The sequence below is a fragment of the Silurus aristotelis genome (assembly GCF_946808225.1).
Source record: "Silurus aristotelis genome assembly, chromosome: 10".
Taxonomy (NCBI): Eukaryota; Metazoa; Chordata; class Actinopteri; order Siluriformes; family Siluridae; genus Silurus; species Silurus aristotelis.
The window spans coordinates 17964521-17985090 of NC_139583.1; the positions used below are offsets into that span (position 1 = coordinate 17964521).

The 20570-nt window shown below is 40.3% G+C and overlaps 2 protein-coding genes across 2 annotated transcripts in view; both read left to right on the forward strand.

The window, feature by feature from the left end:
* The window catches only part of kti12 (KTI12 chromatin associated homolog), a 418740-nt gene that overhangs the window by 250770 nt on the left and 147400 nt on the right, over positions 1-20570 (forward strand). The gene's annotated exons all lie outside the window — the stretch shown is intronic.
* Positions 1-20570, forward strand: part of reln (reelin) — a 514851-nt gene that overhangs the window by 147231 nt on the left and 347050 nt on the right. The window contains exons 8-11 of the mRNA XM_083552560.1: positions 12944-12995; positions 14358-14454; positions 16017-16257; positions 16451-16596. Of these exons, the coding sequence (XP_083408686.1) occupies positions 12944-12995; positions 14358-14454; positions 16017-16257; positions 16451-16596 (536 nt within the window). The remainder of the gene's footprint in view (positions 1-12943; positions 12996-14357; positions 14455-16016; positions 16258-16450; positions 16597-20570) is intronic.

Here is a 20570-nt window from a genome sequence, read left to right on the forward strand (position 1 = left end):
TTTGAGATATATGATGAATAAAACCTTGAAAGGAACCAGACTCAAAAGAAAACAAATTCGAATCCAGGTAACACAGAATGTCCATTTATTATAGTTCCATCTTTGTTAAGTTTATCAACTATTCATTGATTGGCACTTAAATGCAAAACTGTCCATGGCAATTTTAGATTTAGGCCATTGTATCAAACTGTTTATATTAATCACATTCCAAATACATCTTTATGGTTCTTGACTTTAACCCATCATAGTAACTGCATAGAGCTTTAGGTCATCCTATGGTGTGCAAATAAGGATTCTGAAAAGATTATCTATAACTGCATAAGAAAAAGGGAGAGCCATAGTGTTAGAGAGACATGAGGGCGCTCTGGGATATAAATCAGCCAGCCATTTTAATGTCAGCAAACATGGGTGAACATGTGAAAGTGGGGGGACCACAGCATCCAAACATTTCAGTTCACCAAAACAATCTCCAGATCTGCTACTTTACCTAAGAAACATTTAATCACAATAGGTTTAATAAAACAAATATGTTTTTAACCTAAACTTAAACACTGCGTCTGTATCTGAGAACTGAACACTAATTGGAAAGCTGTTCCATAACTGTGGGTTTTATGCATCAGTTGTCAGTGATTCCCAAATTTTTGAGTGGCAGCCCATAGTGAGTTAGCACATGCTGACTGCACACTTTGTCTTTGATTTTATGTTTCATGTGCTTTTGTTAATGCTTATGTTCCATGTTTTATTTAATGTTTTTTCAAATAATTTTTTTTTTGTTATATACACATTCATACAAAATATGGCATGTTGTAAAATGCTCAACATGTAAACATGTAAATAGAAATATAATATAAAAATAAATTTAAAAAATTTGTATACTTTACTTTTATCTTTATTTATTTTAAGTACAGTAATTCCTGGTTTATCGCGGTGGTTACATTCCAAAACCTTCCACGATAAATCAAAAACCGCTCTAAACGACCCCCCAAAAAAATGCTATTTTATGTATACATTACTATATTAACATTTTACTTCATTTTATAATTAATAAAATTATATTGAAAAAAATAATAATATTTTTATTAAGACATATAAGTGTTTCAACATAAAACATAAAAAAAAATGCATATCCATAAAAAAAAATTAAAAAAAATACAATTCCTTATAAGATTTTTGGTCTATTGTGCTATCTGCAATAGACCGGGAAAATCAGCGAAACAAATTAGTTATGTCGCAAATGCAAATCCATGATAAACCGGGGGCACGAGATTTGAATCGCGTTAATTATATAACTATAGTATAAAAATAAGTTACAAAAAGGTTAAAAAAAAAAAAAAAGTATATTATATATATATATATATATATATATATATATATATATATATATATATATATATATATATATATATATATATATTGTGTGTGTGTGTGTGTGTGTGTGTGTGTGTATATATAATACACACACACACACACACACACACACACACACATAAACACACGAGATATATTAAATATATATAAAAAGAAGAAATTGATGTATATATGACAGATATTGCCAGGAGTCCAGATTTAAAGTTTCATAGTGTGATTGTCACTAAAGTGTCCAGGTGATGATATCAACCCACCGGGGTCAACAAACTCGCCGAATGTGTTTTGTGTAATTTTTTCCTTCACCCTAAAACAAACTTAAACTACTGTCTTTTTTGATCGTACAGATAAGAGCAATACAGCATTTGAATCTGTAAAGGGTGTACTTTTATTTGCACACATAACATAACAAAATGCTGTGCTTTTGTAAAATAAAGAATATAGACAGTGCACGCTCTTTGCTGTCTCTGTCATCTCTCTTCACAAACACATAAATAAAACAGCCTGAATCTCAGTGAATTTCTCACAGACAATAAATATATGTATAGAAAGCTTGAAATTTAAGGAGCGTTTTTTAGTTTCTCTACTATCCCCTCATTATCACTGATGATCTCGCCTTGCATCGAGTGCACTGTATATATGGAAATGATCTGAGGTGAGCCAGGTAGTCATGTACACGCATGGTGCGTTGTCCGTTACTTTTTTAAATGGATTAATTTTGGCTGAAGTGTAGCCTACAGTCTAACCTGTTTACAGCAGCGACGCATTGTAGAATTGGTGGATGAGAATCACTGTAAACACGAAGAAGACGCACTGTGGGCGTGTTTCCGTTTATTTAAGTATGTGCGGCAGTAATGGCGAGTCTGGGCGAGAGCAAGACGAGTTTCTCAAATTGGAAATATGCTTATTATTTCACTTTATTTGAGCATAAAGACCTTTTAGTCAAATGTAAGCTGTGTCTTTTTGGTTCGAAGGCCGTATCTACTGCGATACACAGCAACTCCAATCTGTCGAAGCACCTCCAGAAACTCCATGCCTCGACGAAGCTAGAAGCTAACCCGGTGTTATGTATTACATTGTTGATAGTTTTCATACTTAAGCTGTGAAAGGAACATTTTTATAGGCTCAACACAACAGCTTTTATGATGCAGAAGCCACTTTAGTTTTTGATTCTGAATATATTTTGTTATTTATTTCAGAAATCCTTGTGATATATTCAGTTTGTGCTGGTCTGACTTAAATAAAATAGTGTTTAAAAATTACTTTGTGTTTAAGTCAGTTTAAAAGGGCATTAATGGAAACATTAAAGAATGTTCTTTAAAAAAGTCACTAAAAAGTTAATTTTGACAGTAACTTATTACTTTTTGGTGTAAGTAATCAACAAAGTAATTGAGTTACTTTTTAAATGAAGTAACTAGTAACTGTACTATTTCTTAGTAACGAGCACAACACTGCCGGTATGAATGTAAGGCCCTAATGGACAATATCCAGCATGCATGTAAGACCCTCATGGACACTATTAATCATGCATGAAAGTTATTATGTGTGATAGTTAAATATATTCTAAATAAACTACAAACAAAAATATATATAATTTAATTTTGTCCTCACATTCTTTCTTGTAGCAATTCCCTCTCAGTCACATAGCTGACTGAAAGTCTCATTCTGCAGCTGATTATACTGGTCTTTGTCTTCTCAGGTGTGATTCATAGCATTATGATGATTCATGATTATAATGATCATTCATGCCTTCTTGCATACAGCCTTTCTACACAAACCCCATCTAGTCATTGGTCCTTATGTTCACATTTCATAGTTTATGTCTGTGCCTCATTTTTATGCTTGAATAATGTGTGATCCAAGATGGCGACACGGCAGTAGCTCGCAGCGGCCTTTCCGGATCCAAAAATGGTGCTTTTACATTTAGCCAGACCTATTACAATACATGGACACCAGAGTCAGCTGTGTTCATGTGTACGACCACCAGACACTACTATGCTACAGGAATCATGCAACCAGCAATCTGCATGATGAAGTTATTAATAACCTTTGTGACCTCGGCTTGCTGCGACCTCGGCCACAAAGACCAGGCCCCCAGCCCTCGGTGTCACCTGGTGCCGGTAGCCGGGAGAGAGGACGCCGGAAGCGCTGCTCGAGGACGCGGAAGCGCGGCAAGCGGGCGGGTGTCCGTGCTAGGCTAAATGCTAACCCTAGCTGGCCGGCTCTCCTGTCCATTCTTCTTTCTAACCTCTGCTCCCTGGACAATAAACTGGACTACATCCGACTCCAGCGAACCACACGGCGAGAGTTTAGAGACTGTTGCGTCTTTGTTTTCACGGAGACGTGGCTCAGCGACAGAGTTCCAAAAGCCACCATCCAGCTAGACGGGCTAACCGTGTTTCGAGCCGACAGAAACGCAGCTCTGTGCGGTAAGACTCGCAGTGGTGGTGTGTGTATATATATATATCAACACGGAATGGTGTAAGAACTCTGTGCTTGTTTCACGCTACTGCTCATCCCTAGTGGAGTTTGTGACTGTTAGATGCAGACCTTTTTATTTACCACGGGAATTCACCACTGTTTACATCGTCGGAGTGTACATTCCTCCCAGTGCTAATGCTAAGAAGGCACTGTGTGAACTCTACGGCGCTATTAGCGACCTGCAGAATGCTCACCCCGACGGATTGTTTATTATCGCCGGAGATTTCAACCATGTGAATCTCAGGACTGTGCTTCCCAAACTCCATCAGTATGTGGACTTTGCAACGAGAGAAGCGAACACGCTGGATCTTGTTTACACAAACATCCCTGGCGCGTATCGTGCGGAGCCCCGCCCCTATCTCGGATACTCAGACCACTGCTCTGTTATGTTTATTCCAGCATACAGACCGCTCATCAGACGCTCTAAACCAGAAACAGGTGAAAACCTGGCCAGAAGGAGCTACTTCTGCTCTTCAGGACTGTTTTGAATGCACTGACTGGGACATGTTTAGAGAGGCTGCAACCAATGGTGATTCCATCAACTTGGAGAAGTACACATCATCAGTGACCAGCTAGATCAGCAAGTGCGTTGATGATGTGACCATCTCCAAGACCATCACTACATGCTCCAACCAGAAGCCGTGGATGACTGCAAATGTTCAAGTGCTGCTGTAACAAAGAGACTTTGCCTTCAGAACAGGGGACAAGGAGGCCTTAAAAATAGCAAGGGCCAAACTGTCTCGTGCCATCAGAGAGGCAAAGCACGCACACGCGAAGAAAATCCACAACCACTTCCAGGACAGTGGAGACACTCAGCGCATGTGGCAGGGCATCCAGGCGATCACGAATTACAAGACCACATCACTTGCTTGTGACCGTGATGCCTCCCTCCCAGATGCGCTCAACAACTTCTACACCCGGTTTGAGGTACAGAACAACCTCGAGGAAGACCACCCCTCCTCCCACTGACCAGGTGCTCTGTCTAACCACAGCTGAAGTGAGAAACTCTATGCAGAGTTAACCCACGGAAGTCTGCTGGACCTGACAACATTCCTGGCAGAGTGCTCAGGGAATGTGCAGAACAGCTAGCGGATGTCTTTACTGACATCTTAAACATCTCCCTGAGCAGTAACGTTGTTCCCACGTGCTTCAAGACAACGACCATCGTTCCTGTGCCGAAGAAGTCTACCATATCCTGCCTCAACGACTATCGTCCCGAGACCTCAGTCAGTACGGATCGGGAACAGCATCTCCAGCACCACCACACTGAGCATTGGGGCCCCCCAGGGCTGTGTGCTCAGTCCACTGCTGTTCACTTTGTTGACTCACGACTGTGTAGCAATGCACAGCTCGAATCAGATAATTAAGTTTGCTGATGACACGACCGTGGTGGGTCTAATCAGCAAGAATGACGAGTCAGCATACAGAGAGGAGGTGCAACGGTTAACAGCCTGGTGTGGAGCAAACAACCTGTCTCTGAACGTGGACAAAACAAAAGAGATGGTTGTGGACTTAAGGAGAGCACAGAGCGACCATTCTCCACTGTTATTGATGGATCCTCTGTGGAGATCGTCAAGAGCACCAAATTCCTTGGTGTTCATCTGGCGGATTACCTCAATGGTCACTCAACATCAGCTCCATCACCAAGAAAGCCCAGCAGCGTCTCTACTTCCTGAGAAGGCTGAGGAAAGCCCATCTCCCTCCCCCCATCCTGACCATGTTCTACAGAGGGACCATTGAGAGCATCCTGAGCAGCTGCATCACTGCCTGGTTTGGGAATTGCACCGTCTCGGACTGCAAGACCCTACAGAGGATAGTGAGGACAGCTGAGAAGATCATCGGAGTCTCTCTCCCCTCTATTATGCACATTTACACCACACGCTGCATCCGCAAAGCACACAGCATTGTGGACGGTCACACACACTTTTCCGACTCCTGCCATCAGGAAAACGGTTCCGAAGCATTCGTGCCGCCACAACAAGACTATGCAACAGTTTTTTCCCGCAAGCCATCAGGCTACTTAATACACAGAACTGACGGGATCTCTCTCTCACACACACACACACACACACACACAAATGTGTGTATCAGACTGTATAACCTCTACTTAACACAACACACACTCATCTCAATCTATTCCACCATCATCTATTTATTATTATTTATATTTGAGAACTGATATCTGTTTAACTGCACCTTTCACTGTATTACTGTTTACATGTTTAAACAGTAAACAGTAAACAGTACTGTTTATTACTCTTAGTCTTTTGCACCTGACTACTATATTGTTTACATGCTTTTTTTTTTTTTTGCACCTTCAACTTTATTATATTATACTACACTGTTTACATGCTGTCTTCTGCACATCTTGACTGCTGCTGTATTTTTGCACTACACTGTGTTCTTACATCACTCCCGGGTATAGTTTTTACAGTTCACAGTACTGTATAACCAAGTATACAGTAGGTTTACTGGTCGGCGCTATCTTGGTTTTGTGTCTTGTCTTGTGTTGTCTGTCTGTACTGTTTTTTATCTGCACTGTTTGCACCAGGTTGCACTCGATGCACTTTATGTAGCTTGTGTTGTGTTGTAGCTTTATGTTATTGTTTAGTGTAGCACCAGGGTTCCGGAGAAACGTTGTCTCGTTTTTACTGTGTACTGTGTATAGTAGAAATGACAATAAAAAGCCTCTTGACTTGACTTGTGTATAAGTACCTGTTTGTGTTCACTTTGTCTTGGAAAAGTAACTCTTTTCTCAAAGCAATAAATTAGCTGTTTGTTTTACGGTTATGTCCACAGTTTCATGTTTATGGTTTCACGTTCTTTAGATATATCTTTCAGTTTCTTCTTAGTATTTTACCAATCGCCCAACCACTTCCTGTTTCACTTATAATTTTGGTTCACAATTTGAATTATCTGCTTGTTTATCAAATAAACACTTGCATGCACTTGCATCCAGTCTCGCTTTTGCATGCTTTTGGCATGTACACACATGCTTTCACCATCACCAGCTCCAAACGATGGCGTTTACATTCAGGTGGATTTTTTACAGTGACGTCTATTGTAAAGAATTGCTGGAACTCAAGCTGGATCAGGATCAGTGGCTAATGTTCATGTTTGTCATTGGACTGAGCTTCTTATAAACACAGCAACGTGGTAATCCGCTCAGTAGTTGTGTTTGTCAGAATGCTCATGAGGTTTTTTTTTTTCAAAGCCACCCTTCACACCACACTCCAGCTCAAGGTTAACAAGGCCGCCTCCTAAGCCATGCCCTATGCCAAGTTCTTACCTGAGAGAATATGGTCTCCCAAGCCAGGTTTCTTTGCATGCTCCAGCTGAGGCCAATGGCATAGCCTCCCAAGCCCTACTCCACACCACTCCCAAGTTACGCTTTATGCTGTGCTTAAACTAGAGGGTGACACATGCCTGCTTTATGCCTGAGGCTGATGGGGAGGCCTCTCTAATCATGCTTAAGTCAGGGCCTCACAAGGCCCACAAGCCAGGGGACATTGCCAAGGCCTCCTTTCACAATTCACTAAAGTCAGGTGGCAAAACCAAGGCTTCATTCCATGATGCGCTAAAGCCAGGGGATGATGGGCTTTCTATCCTAAAAATCCAGCTCATGCCAAAGGGCTGGCTTTACGGCTTCCATCCTCAGAGAGCCTGTTCCAGCATTCATGTTGTCTCTACCCTCTCTAGTGATTGGTCCTTATGTTTACACCTTATGTTCACTGCCCATTTCACTTTTAAGATTTTGCCTCATGATTTGGATTATCTGCAGGTTTATTAAATAAAAACGTACCTGTACTTGCATCTGTTCTCACTGTATTGTGTTTTTGGCATTCACATACAGTATACATGCAACACACAACAGCTGTATATTACATCACTATCAGGACATAAGTAGGCATGGTGGATAAACTATAATATTGCACAGGTACAGTGGCAGCAGATATAATTATTAAATACTACTACTATATAAGTAGTAGTATTTAATAATTAGTGTAAGAGTTTATTGATGGTCAAAATAGAGTGGATAGGAAAGAAGTCATTTCTGGTTTTAGTATAGGCTCTAGCACCTTCATTCTGGTTTTAATGGAGCTTGTTTATGCACATACTAGAATATATAGACAATTTAGAATTACTACAGACTAATCTAGGGGTGCTGGACGGTGCTGTGAGGATTGGGCAGCAGTCGAAGGCGGGGTCCTGCTTAGACTGCCCCCGCGACCCGAATTACGGATAAGCGGGAGAAAATGAATGAATGAATGAATAATCTAGGGGTAACAAAAGCATGACATTTTTTTTTCTTTATCATCTAAAAATATATTGCTGAAAATATATTTCTTAAACAAAGGCTATCTCAGAACAATTGTCTACATGAGTTTTGAAGGAAAGACAAGTGTCAATAATCACAGGTTTTCTACTGCTGTACTTAATGAAACAAAAAAGACCATCCAGAGACACAATGTAATCAGAATGTTTACTTTTAGCTGCATGTAGTCCTAGTAAAAGTAAACATTTCTTTCACACATTCCTGATCATTATTAAGCTAACATCTATCATTAGTTTTTTTCTAAAACATACAATGTATCAATAGCATGGCAAATTTTAATCACCCCAAGTCAACATTTTGCCACAAAGTGGAAAGCAAACATTGTAAAGAATGTCTTTGCATTTTAGTTGTCAGAACTCAGCGGTCAGAACCTGCTTCAGCATTTAGTTGCTGTAATTTAAGTTCATTATTACACGCAATATAAGCATAAATATTGCAGATACGTAATAAATGTTACATTTAGAACTTAACTTGTCCCTATTTTTAGTTACGAGCAACTTCTAATATGACTATCATGAATGGTGCCGGCAGCCATCTTCCCGCTGCATAAATGGATGCGGATTCCTCGCGTTCTCTGCCAGACTTTCCTGCCCCTCGTTTTGCAGCCCAGATCCTTGGGTTTCAGTTTTGGATCTTCCGGTTTTCTCTGACTTGCACCTTGCCACCAGTTGAAGTTGGTTTTTGATCTTTCCTATTCTCAAGACACGGACTGTTTCTCTCACTCGGCCTTACTCCCGCTCGGCACGGTGTGGTCATAAGTTTTTGGACGCTTTGATTTTGTACCTTTTTTTTTTGCAAGGCATTTGTGTTTTGTCTACATTTTTTATTTTTTTATTTTTTTAATTAAAGACTTTAAATATATACCTTGCTGGTATCCTGCATTTGAGTCCAACTACCCACTCCCTGACAGTATGATCTGGCCAGATATGGACCCACTGGATGATCTCCAGACTCAACTTTCCTCTCTAGTGCAGCTGCTCATAACCCTACATCAGCAACCCCAGCGCCTGTCCCGCCACCGGCACCTTGGTGTGAGGTTCATCTTCCGACCCCTGAACACTTTGGGGGACAATCGGGGGAGTGCAGGCCATTCCTGTTAAACTGTGAAATAACTTTTGAGCTTCAGCCATTCTCTTTCCTGGATGATCTCACCAAGGTGGCCTATGTGATCTCCCTACTTTCAGATAAGTCCAAACAGTGGACCACAGCAAAGTGGACAGGATGCCGCCCGGTCCTTGTTCCAGACCACCCAAGACAGGCGTTCCGTAGCTGAATACGGCACAGACTTTCACGCCTCTGGAACTCCACTAGCATGAAGGAGAGGCGTTGCTCTTATGGACTCGGCATTGAATCTGGGGCCAGCACTGGGCCAAGGACTCCCAGCCCCTCCAAACCGTTGCTCAAGGTTCGGATCAACGTCAAGGGCCATGAATTAGCAATGTTTGTCGACACCAGGGTGAAAGCTAAATTTCTCGATGAGGAACTTTCTCGCCATCTAGACATTGAGTCCGAACCACTCCCAACACCACTCCTGGTCCGTGCCTTCGAAGGCCACATTCTCCATTGGGTCACCCACTGCACCAAGCCCCTTCTCGTCTCCACCGCTAAACAACATTGTGAATGGTTATCATTCCTCATTATGTTCGGTTTTATGTGGTTGCAGAGACATAACCCTCACTTGGACTGGACCGGTGGCCAGGTGTTTGAATGGGGGATCTCGTGTCAAGCCAGCTGTTTCACCTCAATCCCTTAAATCCTGACTCATTCTGGAATGAATTCTCGCTCAGATTTCTGTTCTGTTCCTTCAGAATAGCATGATCTGGGCACCATCTTCAGTAAAGCCAGGGCTTTATCACTACCTCCCCACCATCCATACGATTGCGCTATTGACCTATTGCCAAGAACGATACTCCCTGGGGTCATCTCTACCACCTGACGGGTCCTGAAAGAGAGGCCATGACTGATTACGTCCGGAAGTCCCTCGCTTCTGGTATCATTCGCCCTTCCTCCTGGCCGGCTGGGGCAGGTTTCATTTTTGTTGTAAAGAAGGACAAGAAACTCCGCCCCTCCATTGACTACCGGGTACTCAACTTCATCAGCATTAAGATTCGGTAACCCGATACATCCACAACGCTTACCACCTTGTAAGCATCTGGGAGGAGGAGGAAAAGAAGGCAGCCTTTAATACCCCGCAGGCCACTATGAGTACTTGGTCATGCCGATTGGCCTCACTAATGCTCCAGCAGTCTTCCAGGCCCTGGTCAACACCGTCCTTCGGGACATGCTCCATCATTTTGTGTTCGTCTACCTGGACAACATATTAATCCACTCCCGCTCACTGGAGGAACACGATTGTGATATGTACACTCTGTGCTGACCCGTCTACTTCAGAACCAGTTGTGTGTTAAGGCTGACAAATGTGTTTCATGTGTCCAGCACATATTTTCTGGGCTCCATCTTATCTGCGGTGAATGAGAAGATGGATCCTGTCCGAATTCTTGCCATGGAGGTGTGACCCAAACCTGAAAATGGCAAACAACTGCAGAGGTTCTTTTAGCCCTAACCCGTTGTGCTGGAAGCTCTATCCAAGCCCCCCTTTGAGCCCTTGACCGGAGGCTCCATGGAGGCATCTTACAGTCAAGACTGTGCTTTGCTGGCTATCTGCTCTCTGAAGAGTAGGTGATTTGCAGGTGAGTTTACTCCAGGCATAGCCAGTGCCTTCCTGCACCCTAGAGCGGGTTATGTCCCCAGGTGCCCTCGGTCGTCCCACAACCTGTTAGGCTCCAGGCATTCTATCCTCCTCTGTTCCAGGCCCCAGACCAGAAAGGCTAAACCAGCTGTGCCCAGTGCGAGCACTGGACACTTGCATCCATAGGACGAGCCCTTGGAGGAAGTCGGAACAAGTGTTCATTTGCTACGGCCCTCCGAGGAGCGGCCTTCCTGCTATTACTCAGACCCTCAGCAGATGGATTATCGACACAATTGCATCCTCCTATGAGTCCTTTGGTCTCCACACTCAGTTTAGTGTCAGAGCGCACTCGAAACCTCTGCGACACTGCGAGCTGGTCCACCCCACTGAACTTTGTCAGGTTTTACAACCTCAACTTCTGTGCCACTCCTAGCTACTCTGTCTTTCGAAACAGCTCTGCTCATACAAACTAGTCAGGGACTGGTCAGTCTGGCGGTATTGTGCTCTTCTTCCCAAAGCATTGCGACGTAGCTCGAGCTCCTGAAATTGAATGTCTCTAGGTTACGTATGAGGGAACTAGACGCTGCGTCCCCTTGCCACACTGCCATGTGCTTTTATAGCTTCCTGGTCGTGATGTCACCCCGCCGATGATGCCGTGCCTTCTATTGGACAGATTACACACGTGATTCAGAGCATGGAAAACTTGGAAGCGTTCCCAAAGCATTGCGATGCAGCGTATGGTTCCCTCAGGGAACTAGGGTTACATAGGTAAACTAAAGACGTTCCTCTGCTAAAAGTTTGCTGATCCATTTCTTTCTGATGGCCTGTGTTGCAGTGACCATAGCTCAAGCTCCTCGACCACTGCTCTCTTTTCGTTAAAAAGTCCAGTCTTGCAGTGTCCACCCTAGTAACCTCAGTGTCAGTGCCAACTTTTTCTACTTTAGAGTTTGCATGAGGCCTGTAGAGTTAGTGTTCATTCATCCTTACAATTAAAGCTCTCCTAGAAGCCAGTACAACAGACAACGCCTTAAAAACACATACAAATTAAACATATTAAAAGATCTAAAACTGTTGGGTCCATTAAAATGTTTAATGATTACAGCCAAAACCATAAGATTTTTACAAAGATTTAACTCGTGCCATCCCTTCATATCAGGAACTCAGATCCAATCATGTTAGTCCACCTTATAGCTTTGGTAACCCATGGGACCAGTGTCTTACTCAACAGCTTATTTTTTCCCCTTTTAATTCTAGAGGAGGATACTATGCTAACATTTTTTAAATATTATTTAATTGTTTCTGTAGTTAAACCATGCGTTTGACATTATCATCTGTGCAGATCAGTGACACTGGATGGCAGTTTTTAATGTCCTGTAAATTAATTTTTTGGGGAAAGTGTGATACCTGCTCTCAGGCTGCTCAGGAGAGACACATTTCTCTGCAGCTTTTATCAAGGACCTCCAGCAAATTTTCTCCCAGTTTCTGCCAGAAGAACTCATACAATTCCACTGGTATCTTTTCCAGGCACTTTTCTTCCCGCCATTGTGTTTAGGTTGGCCTGTAGCTCTTCTAGTACCAGTGGTCGTTCCAGTGCAGAAATATCCTCTGCAGAAATCTTTGGAAGTCCTCAGTGAAAGCTTTTTAGCAACTCCTTGTTGTCTCTGTATTTTCTTTGTAGAAGTTTTTGTTGTGGGGCAATTGTTTCGTAATCTAAAAATTTTAAGAGAGCCTGGTGCCTAGTTTATAATTTGCATACTCATTTTCAATCCTCTACTGTTTATATATATATATATATATATATATATATATATATATATATATATATATATATATATATATATATATATATATATATATACTATTTTTAGACATAAAATGAGAATAACCAGAAAAGATGTACAGTAACCAGTAAATATGAACAAAAATCCACAATTATTGAAATAGAAATACACTGGTTAGCAATATTGTTTGCACAGAATGGAATACATTTAATCACTTTATAATTAAAATGTTGTTGTTTTTTTCATGAGAAAAAGAAAAGATTTTGATATGACGTTTTATTGTTGATTTAGATTACAGTGGCTCTTAATACAAGCACTGCTTCAGTATTACAGTTTGCACTGGGTAAGTAATAAATTCTATAAAAACTAACTTTCTGCATATATGGTAAATGCATTTTACTTTTGTTTAAAACTTTCAGAATGTATTATATGAAACATATAGCGTAATACAATTGATCATCTCAAAATCCTATATTAAAAATTTAAGAGCTAACTAAAGTCTTTCTGCCAATAATAAGTTATAAAAAAAACTGTAGTAGTAGTGTGATATAAGTAGTGAAATTGTTTTGGAATAGATGATAGTTGAATTAAGGGTTGTGACTGCACCTGTCTATAAAATTGGTTGTGGCTTAAAATGGTTGTTAATTATGGTGGCATGACAAATGACCAAGTACCTAATTAAACCTGTCTGTCTAGCTGTAAACATTTCAATTTGTAAGGCAGTGTATTATTGTAAGGCAGTGTACTATTTTGCACCACTTTAAAATCATGCATCCTTGCACCACCCAAAAAACTATCATTACACTTCTGTATGTCCATCCATATTTTTGTTTATATAAAATATGTTTATATATATATATATATATATATATATATATATATATATATATATATATATATATATATATATATATATAAACATATATATATATTACATTACTACACTTTCTGTGTAACCTCATACCCTTATTATTACAATGCCACTTGTAAATAAGCTATCTATGCACTTCTGGTTCGATGCTAACTGCACAATGACAATAAAGTTGAATCTAATCTAATCCTATCTAATCTAATTATGCCTGTATAGCTAAATAGTCTACCAGATCTTCCAAAATCCATTGTATACAGATGAAAACAATTATCTTACATGATTGGAAAAAATGAAAAGAAACGAAATTCATAAGAAGTATAATATGTGTCCTAAAAACAGATTATTTTATAGATCTAAATGCCACAGCATATGAATACCCTTATGTTATAATAACCCTTTCATTAATCAAGTTATTCACTGGTGTCTTAAACATTTTTCTAAATAATCTATATTTTATATCCATCTGTAATTTTATCATACATTTTTATATTCACTTACATCCTGAATTATCTTTCTTAAAAACTCAGTCAACCTTCCTCAGAATTTTCCTCATGCACCGCATTTCGCAGTGCAAATGAATTTCAGTCATTGATTTCTGTAGCATGACAGTGTTGAAGATATAAATCTTTCATGGCCAGAATGAGTAGGGAACACAGAGTACTCAGAATACTAATTGATCATAGCCATGCAGATTAAAACAACGGAAGGAAATATAGCCATGGCATTCACGTTTGCTTGATGCCACTATATAAAATGTTCTAGCCAGGTAAATGTGTACTTATTCTGTGTTTTTTAATGCATATTTTTATGGGTTGATCTGTTTTTTTTTTTTAGGCTCTGGATCCTGCCATTTTAGTTATTCAGATCCCAGCATAATTGTCTCCTATAGACTGAACAGTTCAAGTGGCTGGACCATCTTGGAAAAAATCAGGTTTCTCTTTTATACAGCCCAAATAATCAATTTGACCACTTTATCTTTGGTTATGTAGTGTTGTTTCATATTTTTATTTATTTTTCTTACATTGTGGAGTGTGTGGGTGTGTGTTCACGCTTTCAGGAACTGAAGCTGCATCAACAATGCTTTGGGAACACTTTCATGTGCCCATGCATCTGAATCACATGTTTAATCTGTCCAACAGAAAGACGTGGCGTCACCAGCAGGGTGACATTCCGAACAGGAAGCTATTAAATGCACATGCGGTTTAGACAGTGCTAGCTGCAATAGAAGGAAGTGCTTTAGGGATGCAAGGAGTATGGCCTGAAAACCCAGCATCTCGTTCCCTGAGAGAATCAGGGTTACATACTTAACCTAGAGACGTTCCCTTGCAGGAACTTTAGCTGCATCAACAACACTTTGAGAACAAGAGTCTTATACTGCCAGACTGTTTAGGAAGCACTCTGTGTATGTCTGTGTGAGAAAATAAATATGGAAAGCAGGCCTCAGTACCATCTATGTGTTCCTACTTAGATCCAGTGCTTTCCCCCAGCGCTCGGAAGCATGCCTTTCGAGACCGGGGAGAAAGCACTGGATCTGAAAGGGACCAGCCTATCTCCAGTTTCTTTTAGAGCCAGTGCTCAGTCCCAGGAGGGAGAGGGAATAGATGCTAGTGAACCCGTAGATGCTCCTTTGCAACCAGTCTTGTTCTAAAAGCTTTTGGAGGTGGTGACTTATGCTGTTGCCAAGCTAGATATTTCTTGGCCACACGAAAAACTAAAAACAGCGTCTGCCAAAGCTTTTTTGCGATCAAAGTTACTGCCTCCATGCCGGGGTCTGCCAGGAGGTGTCCAGGTCTTGGAAAGCCCATACTCAGCCTGCCTTTTCAGTCCCAATGTCTCCCTCTATGCTAATGTGGCCTGACTGAAAGAGTGCGGTTATGGGTCAATGCCCTGGGTTAAAAGACGTTGCTGGCTATCTTTCCTCGGGTGCTTCATCAGCCCTCAAGGCCCTAGCACTGCCCACCAAGTCCCTTCAGCCTTCCTCTGCCTTGGTTGGTAAGGCATACACAGAGATGTGTCAAGGCGCCGGCTGCCGGCACAGTATGGCTGTGCTGCAGGCGTATTGGAAATACCTGCTGAGGAAATTGGATTAGGGAGCTAGTACGGACACTGACGATGTCCAAAAGCTTTGTCGTGCAATAGACCTGGCTCTTAGGGCTACTAAAGAGACCAATAGGACCATTGGCCGGTCTATGTCAGCCCTGGTGGCCACAGAGAGGCATCTCTGACATTGACAGAGCATTCCCACTGGACGCCCCCATTGTACGCATTGGCCTGTTCAGCAACGCTGTGAATACAGTTGTTGACAGGTTTCAGGAGGCAAAAAAGCAGTTAGCGTTGTTCCAGCACTGTGTTTTCAGTGTGTTTGTCTGTGTGTGTGTGTGTGGTCATTTTTACCTTCATTGTCTTAACCTTATCAAGACTAATTGAGGCTTCCATTCAACTTTGTGTTTATTGCTCAGTTAAATGTTCTTCCTGGTTCTTTTGCTTTTCAAGAGCACCCAGAAATATCAGCACAGTGGTACATCTACTTACTGTGCCACCAAGCTGCAAGGGAGAGGCTGTTCACCTGAGGTGGTTCCAGGAGGCTGCATCTGAGCCTAATGGTTATGAGTCCTGCTGGGGACTGGATAACATACTGCTGGTCAACATGGCCCACAAACCCACCATATTAGAGGATAACCTTGATCCTCCTGATACTGCTAACTGGATCTTTTTCCCTGGAGCAACTATAAAGGTTATATAAAAATACCCATTTAAAGGCTGTATGGATATTGAGCAGATATTTGACATCTCTTGAAAATAGTTTGTGCCTAATTTTATTAATTAAAGTATGCCAAACTGAGGAAAGTGCATAGTCCAGGATCATCTTCTGAAATGAAATTAGTTAATTTGAAATATTTTACAACCTGTTTTTTTCTAATCACAAGCATGCCTGCCAGTCAGATGGAAGTTCCATGTATTTCCATGGTGGAAAGGGAGTGGTGCATAGCTATACTTCCACACGGGACATTGATCTCCACCAAGAAGAAGAACACCACTACTGGGAGGAGGACTTTGAGAGCCCACCTAAGGGGTGAGTGTTGCCACGATTCACATCATGCATACAGTATCACAGGTATTCCCCCCTACACAGTATGGAAACCTGTTAGCAGCATAATGACAATTTTACAGTTCATACACATACTGAAATGCATAGTATGACATGCAGTAAAATATCTTTGCAGTAATGACTAATCACTGACATAAAATGGAAATAAAAGTATAATACAAATTAAATACAAAATGAAGAATTACTTCATTTTAAATAAATATAAAACAAGGAATGATCTTTCTATCTACAGTATTTGCGAATTTTGCTAAATTTACAATGTCTATTGTCCACTCTCTACTCTCTCCACTGTCTTTCAAAAGGTCAGGAATTCCTGCTGACATCCAAGAAAATATTGTTCCCATAGTACCAGTTCTAAAAATGTTTACCATCCACTATGCAGGTTTTCTCATCCTTTTCCAGAGATATTGCTCATAACAACAGTGTTGTCATTAAATGTGATTATGTTGGTAGATTTGGAAGTGTCTACAGAATCATAAATGAACAGAGTTCAATGAATACAGCAGGAGGCTCAGTTCAAGAGTTTTGCTGGCATTGTCTGAGGCGTGATTGGGATGGAATGTAAACTAAAATAGGTCAGGGTGTCAGGTAGTAAAGAAAAAGTCTTTGGCAAGTTGTTTAAAACACTCCATCACAACTTACAATAGGTCAGGGCTAGGTCACTAAAGAAGGCAGGCTTGGGTTTCTTTGAGACAGAGACAATAAATGGGCTGTTTGTATCAAATTTATATTATTGGCTAGTCCAGAGTGAGTTTTAATATCTCTGTGAACAATGCTGCTAGTTCCTGACTGGTGATGCTGCTGCTTTTCTGGTGTTCATGCTGCTGAAAGCAGTTCCTCACATCGTGCACAGACATGCATGCAGCTATTACCAATGAAAAAAGCAAACATAAAAAAACAATAAGGCAAAAAGCAAACAAAACAATTATGCAATGAAGAAAAATATAAAAATCGGAAGTCTCATAAATCTATAATTTATTTCATATTTATTTATTTAAAAAAAAACATTTTGAGGGGGGACCATACACGTGCATTATTACATACCAAAATTAGAAATATTGCTTAGAGAGACATCAATAAAATCCAGGTGTGGAGACCAAACTTGATGAAAAGCTTCAGAGGACATATAAGTAACACAAGTTAGGAATTCTAAGGGAATTATTTTCCTAATAGTCTTGTTCCATCCTCTCAAAGATGGGTTTTTTTTTACTAATCCACATTAACAATCAATTTTTTTCTGCCAGTAAAGGCTAGAATATAGACTGCTATTAACTTTGTTCTACAAGTTTCTGACTGGAAGACTCAAAATAGATAAGGGTCCGTCTTGTAGCTCAAGTCCATACAGCTATAAATCTTAGCTAACAGGCCAATTGGTATTTTCTAACATTTGTCAAATCCAAGCCCCATGAAGAACCAGAAAGCTGCAATTTAGAACATTTTAGTCTAGGCTTCCACTTATTCCAAATAAATGAACTAAGCCAGGGGTGTCAAACTCAAATTCACAGTGGGCCAAAATTTAAAACTGGGACAAAGTCGCGGGCCAAACTCAATATTTATTGAAAAAACGACTGCAATTGAGCATGTTTTCCCATCTCTCTAGATATGTCATGTTGAACCTTTTCATATGGAAACAAACTTTTGTTTTGCATAAACATTAAATCTGGAAAAGTTTAATATTATAAACACAAATAAAAACAATTTGAATATAAATAAATATATAAATAAAAATAGAAATAAAACACAAATCAGTGGTATTCGTTTCTTATTATGTCCGCCTCGCTCTATCTATAGACTTTCAAATTCCTTTATAATGTAAATCATTTTTCACAGGCCAACAACAAAACCAAAAATAATAATAATTTTCTTCAATTAAACAAAGCAATCTTTCAACCATTAACAGTCCATGCTCTTGGATCTTGGAGTAAGAAAAGTGCATAAAGACAACATTCATTCATTGGTTGAAGACAGATTCCTGCATCTCTTTTTAGATGCAAGTGCATCATGTCTGGGGTTAGGCTCTGAGCTGAGGAAATCCTCAGGATAGAGTGAAGATGTTCATCAGTGAGACTCCTGAGTGGTGTTTTGTTCATCTTTATTAAAGAGAACAGTTGCTCACACAGATATGTGCTGGTGAACACAAAGAGCGTTTGAGCAGCTTGGGGACAGAGTTGGAGCAGTGTGTCGGGGAGGAAACATGGAAACTGTGCAGCACACACAGAGTCGTACTTTGACTCGAGCGTGTCTCTACACTGGAGTTCAATCAGCTCCATTTGGAGGTTGGTTGGTGCGCTTTCCACGTCAATCACAAACGGATTACTGAGCAGTTCAAATCTGCATTTCTGGGCTTCAAAGTCTGTAAATCTCCTTGTAAATTTAGCGCTGAGTAGGCGGAGTTTTTCAGCGGTCTTGACTGACGCGCCAACGCGCTAACAAAGCATTCTGGGATTTGTAGTATTAGCGGAGCATTCTGGGATTTGGATTTGGATTTGTTTTAGCGGTGTATGCAATATATACTGGCGGGCCAGTACTAATACACATTTGATATGATCTCGCTGGCCAAATATAATTACACCGCTTTGGCCAGATTTGGCCCGCGGGCCTGAGTTTGACACCCCTGAACTAAGTCACTGAAATGAAATTAAGTCATTCTCATGAATAGGAGTAAAGCTTTGTAGTTGATTGTCTGCTATAATTACGCTGCTGTCTACAGGGTTACTTGTAATATAATTTGGATTTATATTAACCATCTGGATTTCTTGCCTGATGTTTTCAATTTTATTATTAAAAAAGTTCATGAAATCATTTCTACCTAATGATGGTGTGCATGTTAGTGCAGTGCTTTTATTCCCTGTTAGTTTTGCTACCGTGCTGAATAAAAATCTAGGATTATGCTTGTTATTTTCTATGAGGGTGGAGAAATATGCTGATCTAGCAGCACTAAGAGATTTTCTATAATTTAGGAGGCTCTCTTTCCATGCTATTTGAAATACTGTTAATTTTGTTTGACGCCATTTACGTTCTAATTTTCGAGTGGTCTGTTTTAAGGTGCGTGTAAGATCATTATACCACTCTGCAAATTTTTTCTTCCTGATCATTTTGGTCTTAAGGGGAGCTACATTATCTAGAGTGTAACATAACGTTGATTCTAGGTATTAGTGGCCCAGTCGAGCTCTGCGGGGTCAGACGGAGATCTATCTAATATCATAATTTCTGGAAGATTATTGATAAAACGCGCTGCTGTAGCTGACGTGAAAGTATGCTTAACACGGTAACGTGGTGAGATAGTAATGCAATGACTGAGGCAGATTTTAAAAGAGATGAGATAATGGTCTGAAATAGCTTCAGACTGTGGAATTATGACTAAGTTTTTTAATCCAAATGTTAACAACAAATCGAGAGTGTGTCCACCACTATGAGTGGGTCCTATAACATTCTGATTAATTCCAACTGAATCTAGAATGGACACAACTGCTGCTCTTAAGGAGTCTTCCTGATTATCAAAATGAATATTAAAGTCACCAATAATTAATGCTTTGTCTAAAGAAGTAGCTAAATTTGTGATGAAATCTGCAAATTCTATGAGAAAAGCAGAGTAGGGCCCTGGGGGTCTATAAATAATAATTAGTGGAATTAACTGATTGGACCTGCTTTCGGACACTGAATATTTTATGCTGGGTTTTACATTTGTGTTTAGTCTTTTGTGTGACGTTTAGATTATTATTATAAATAGCTGCGACTCCGCCTCCTCTGCCATTTAGACGGGGTTGGTGTATGTAACTATACCCAGGAGGACTCGCTTCATTTAATGCTACATATTTATTCGGTTTAATCCACTTTCTGTCAAACACATATTAAACTCCTGGTCGGTAATAATTTCGTTTATAGTAAGCGCATTTGACGTGAGAGCTCTAATATTCAACATTCCTATTTTTAGATCA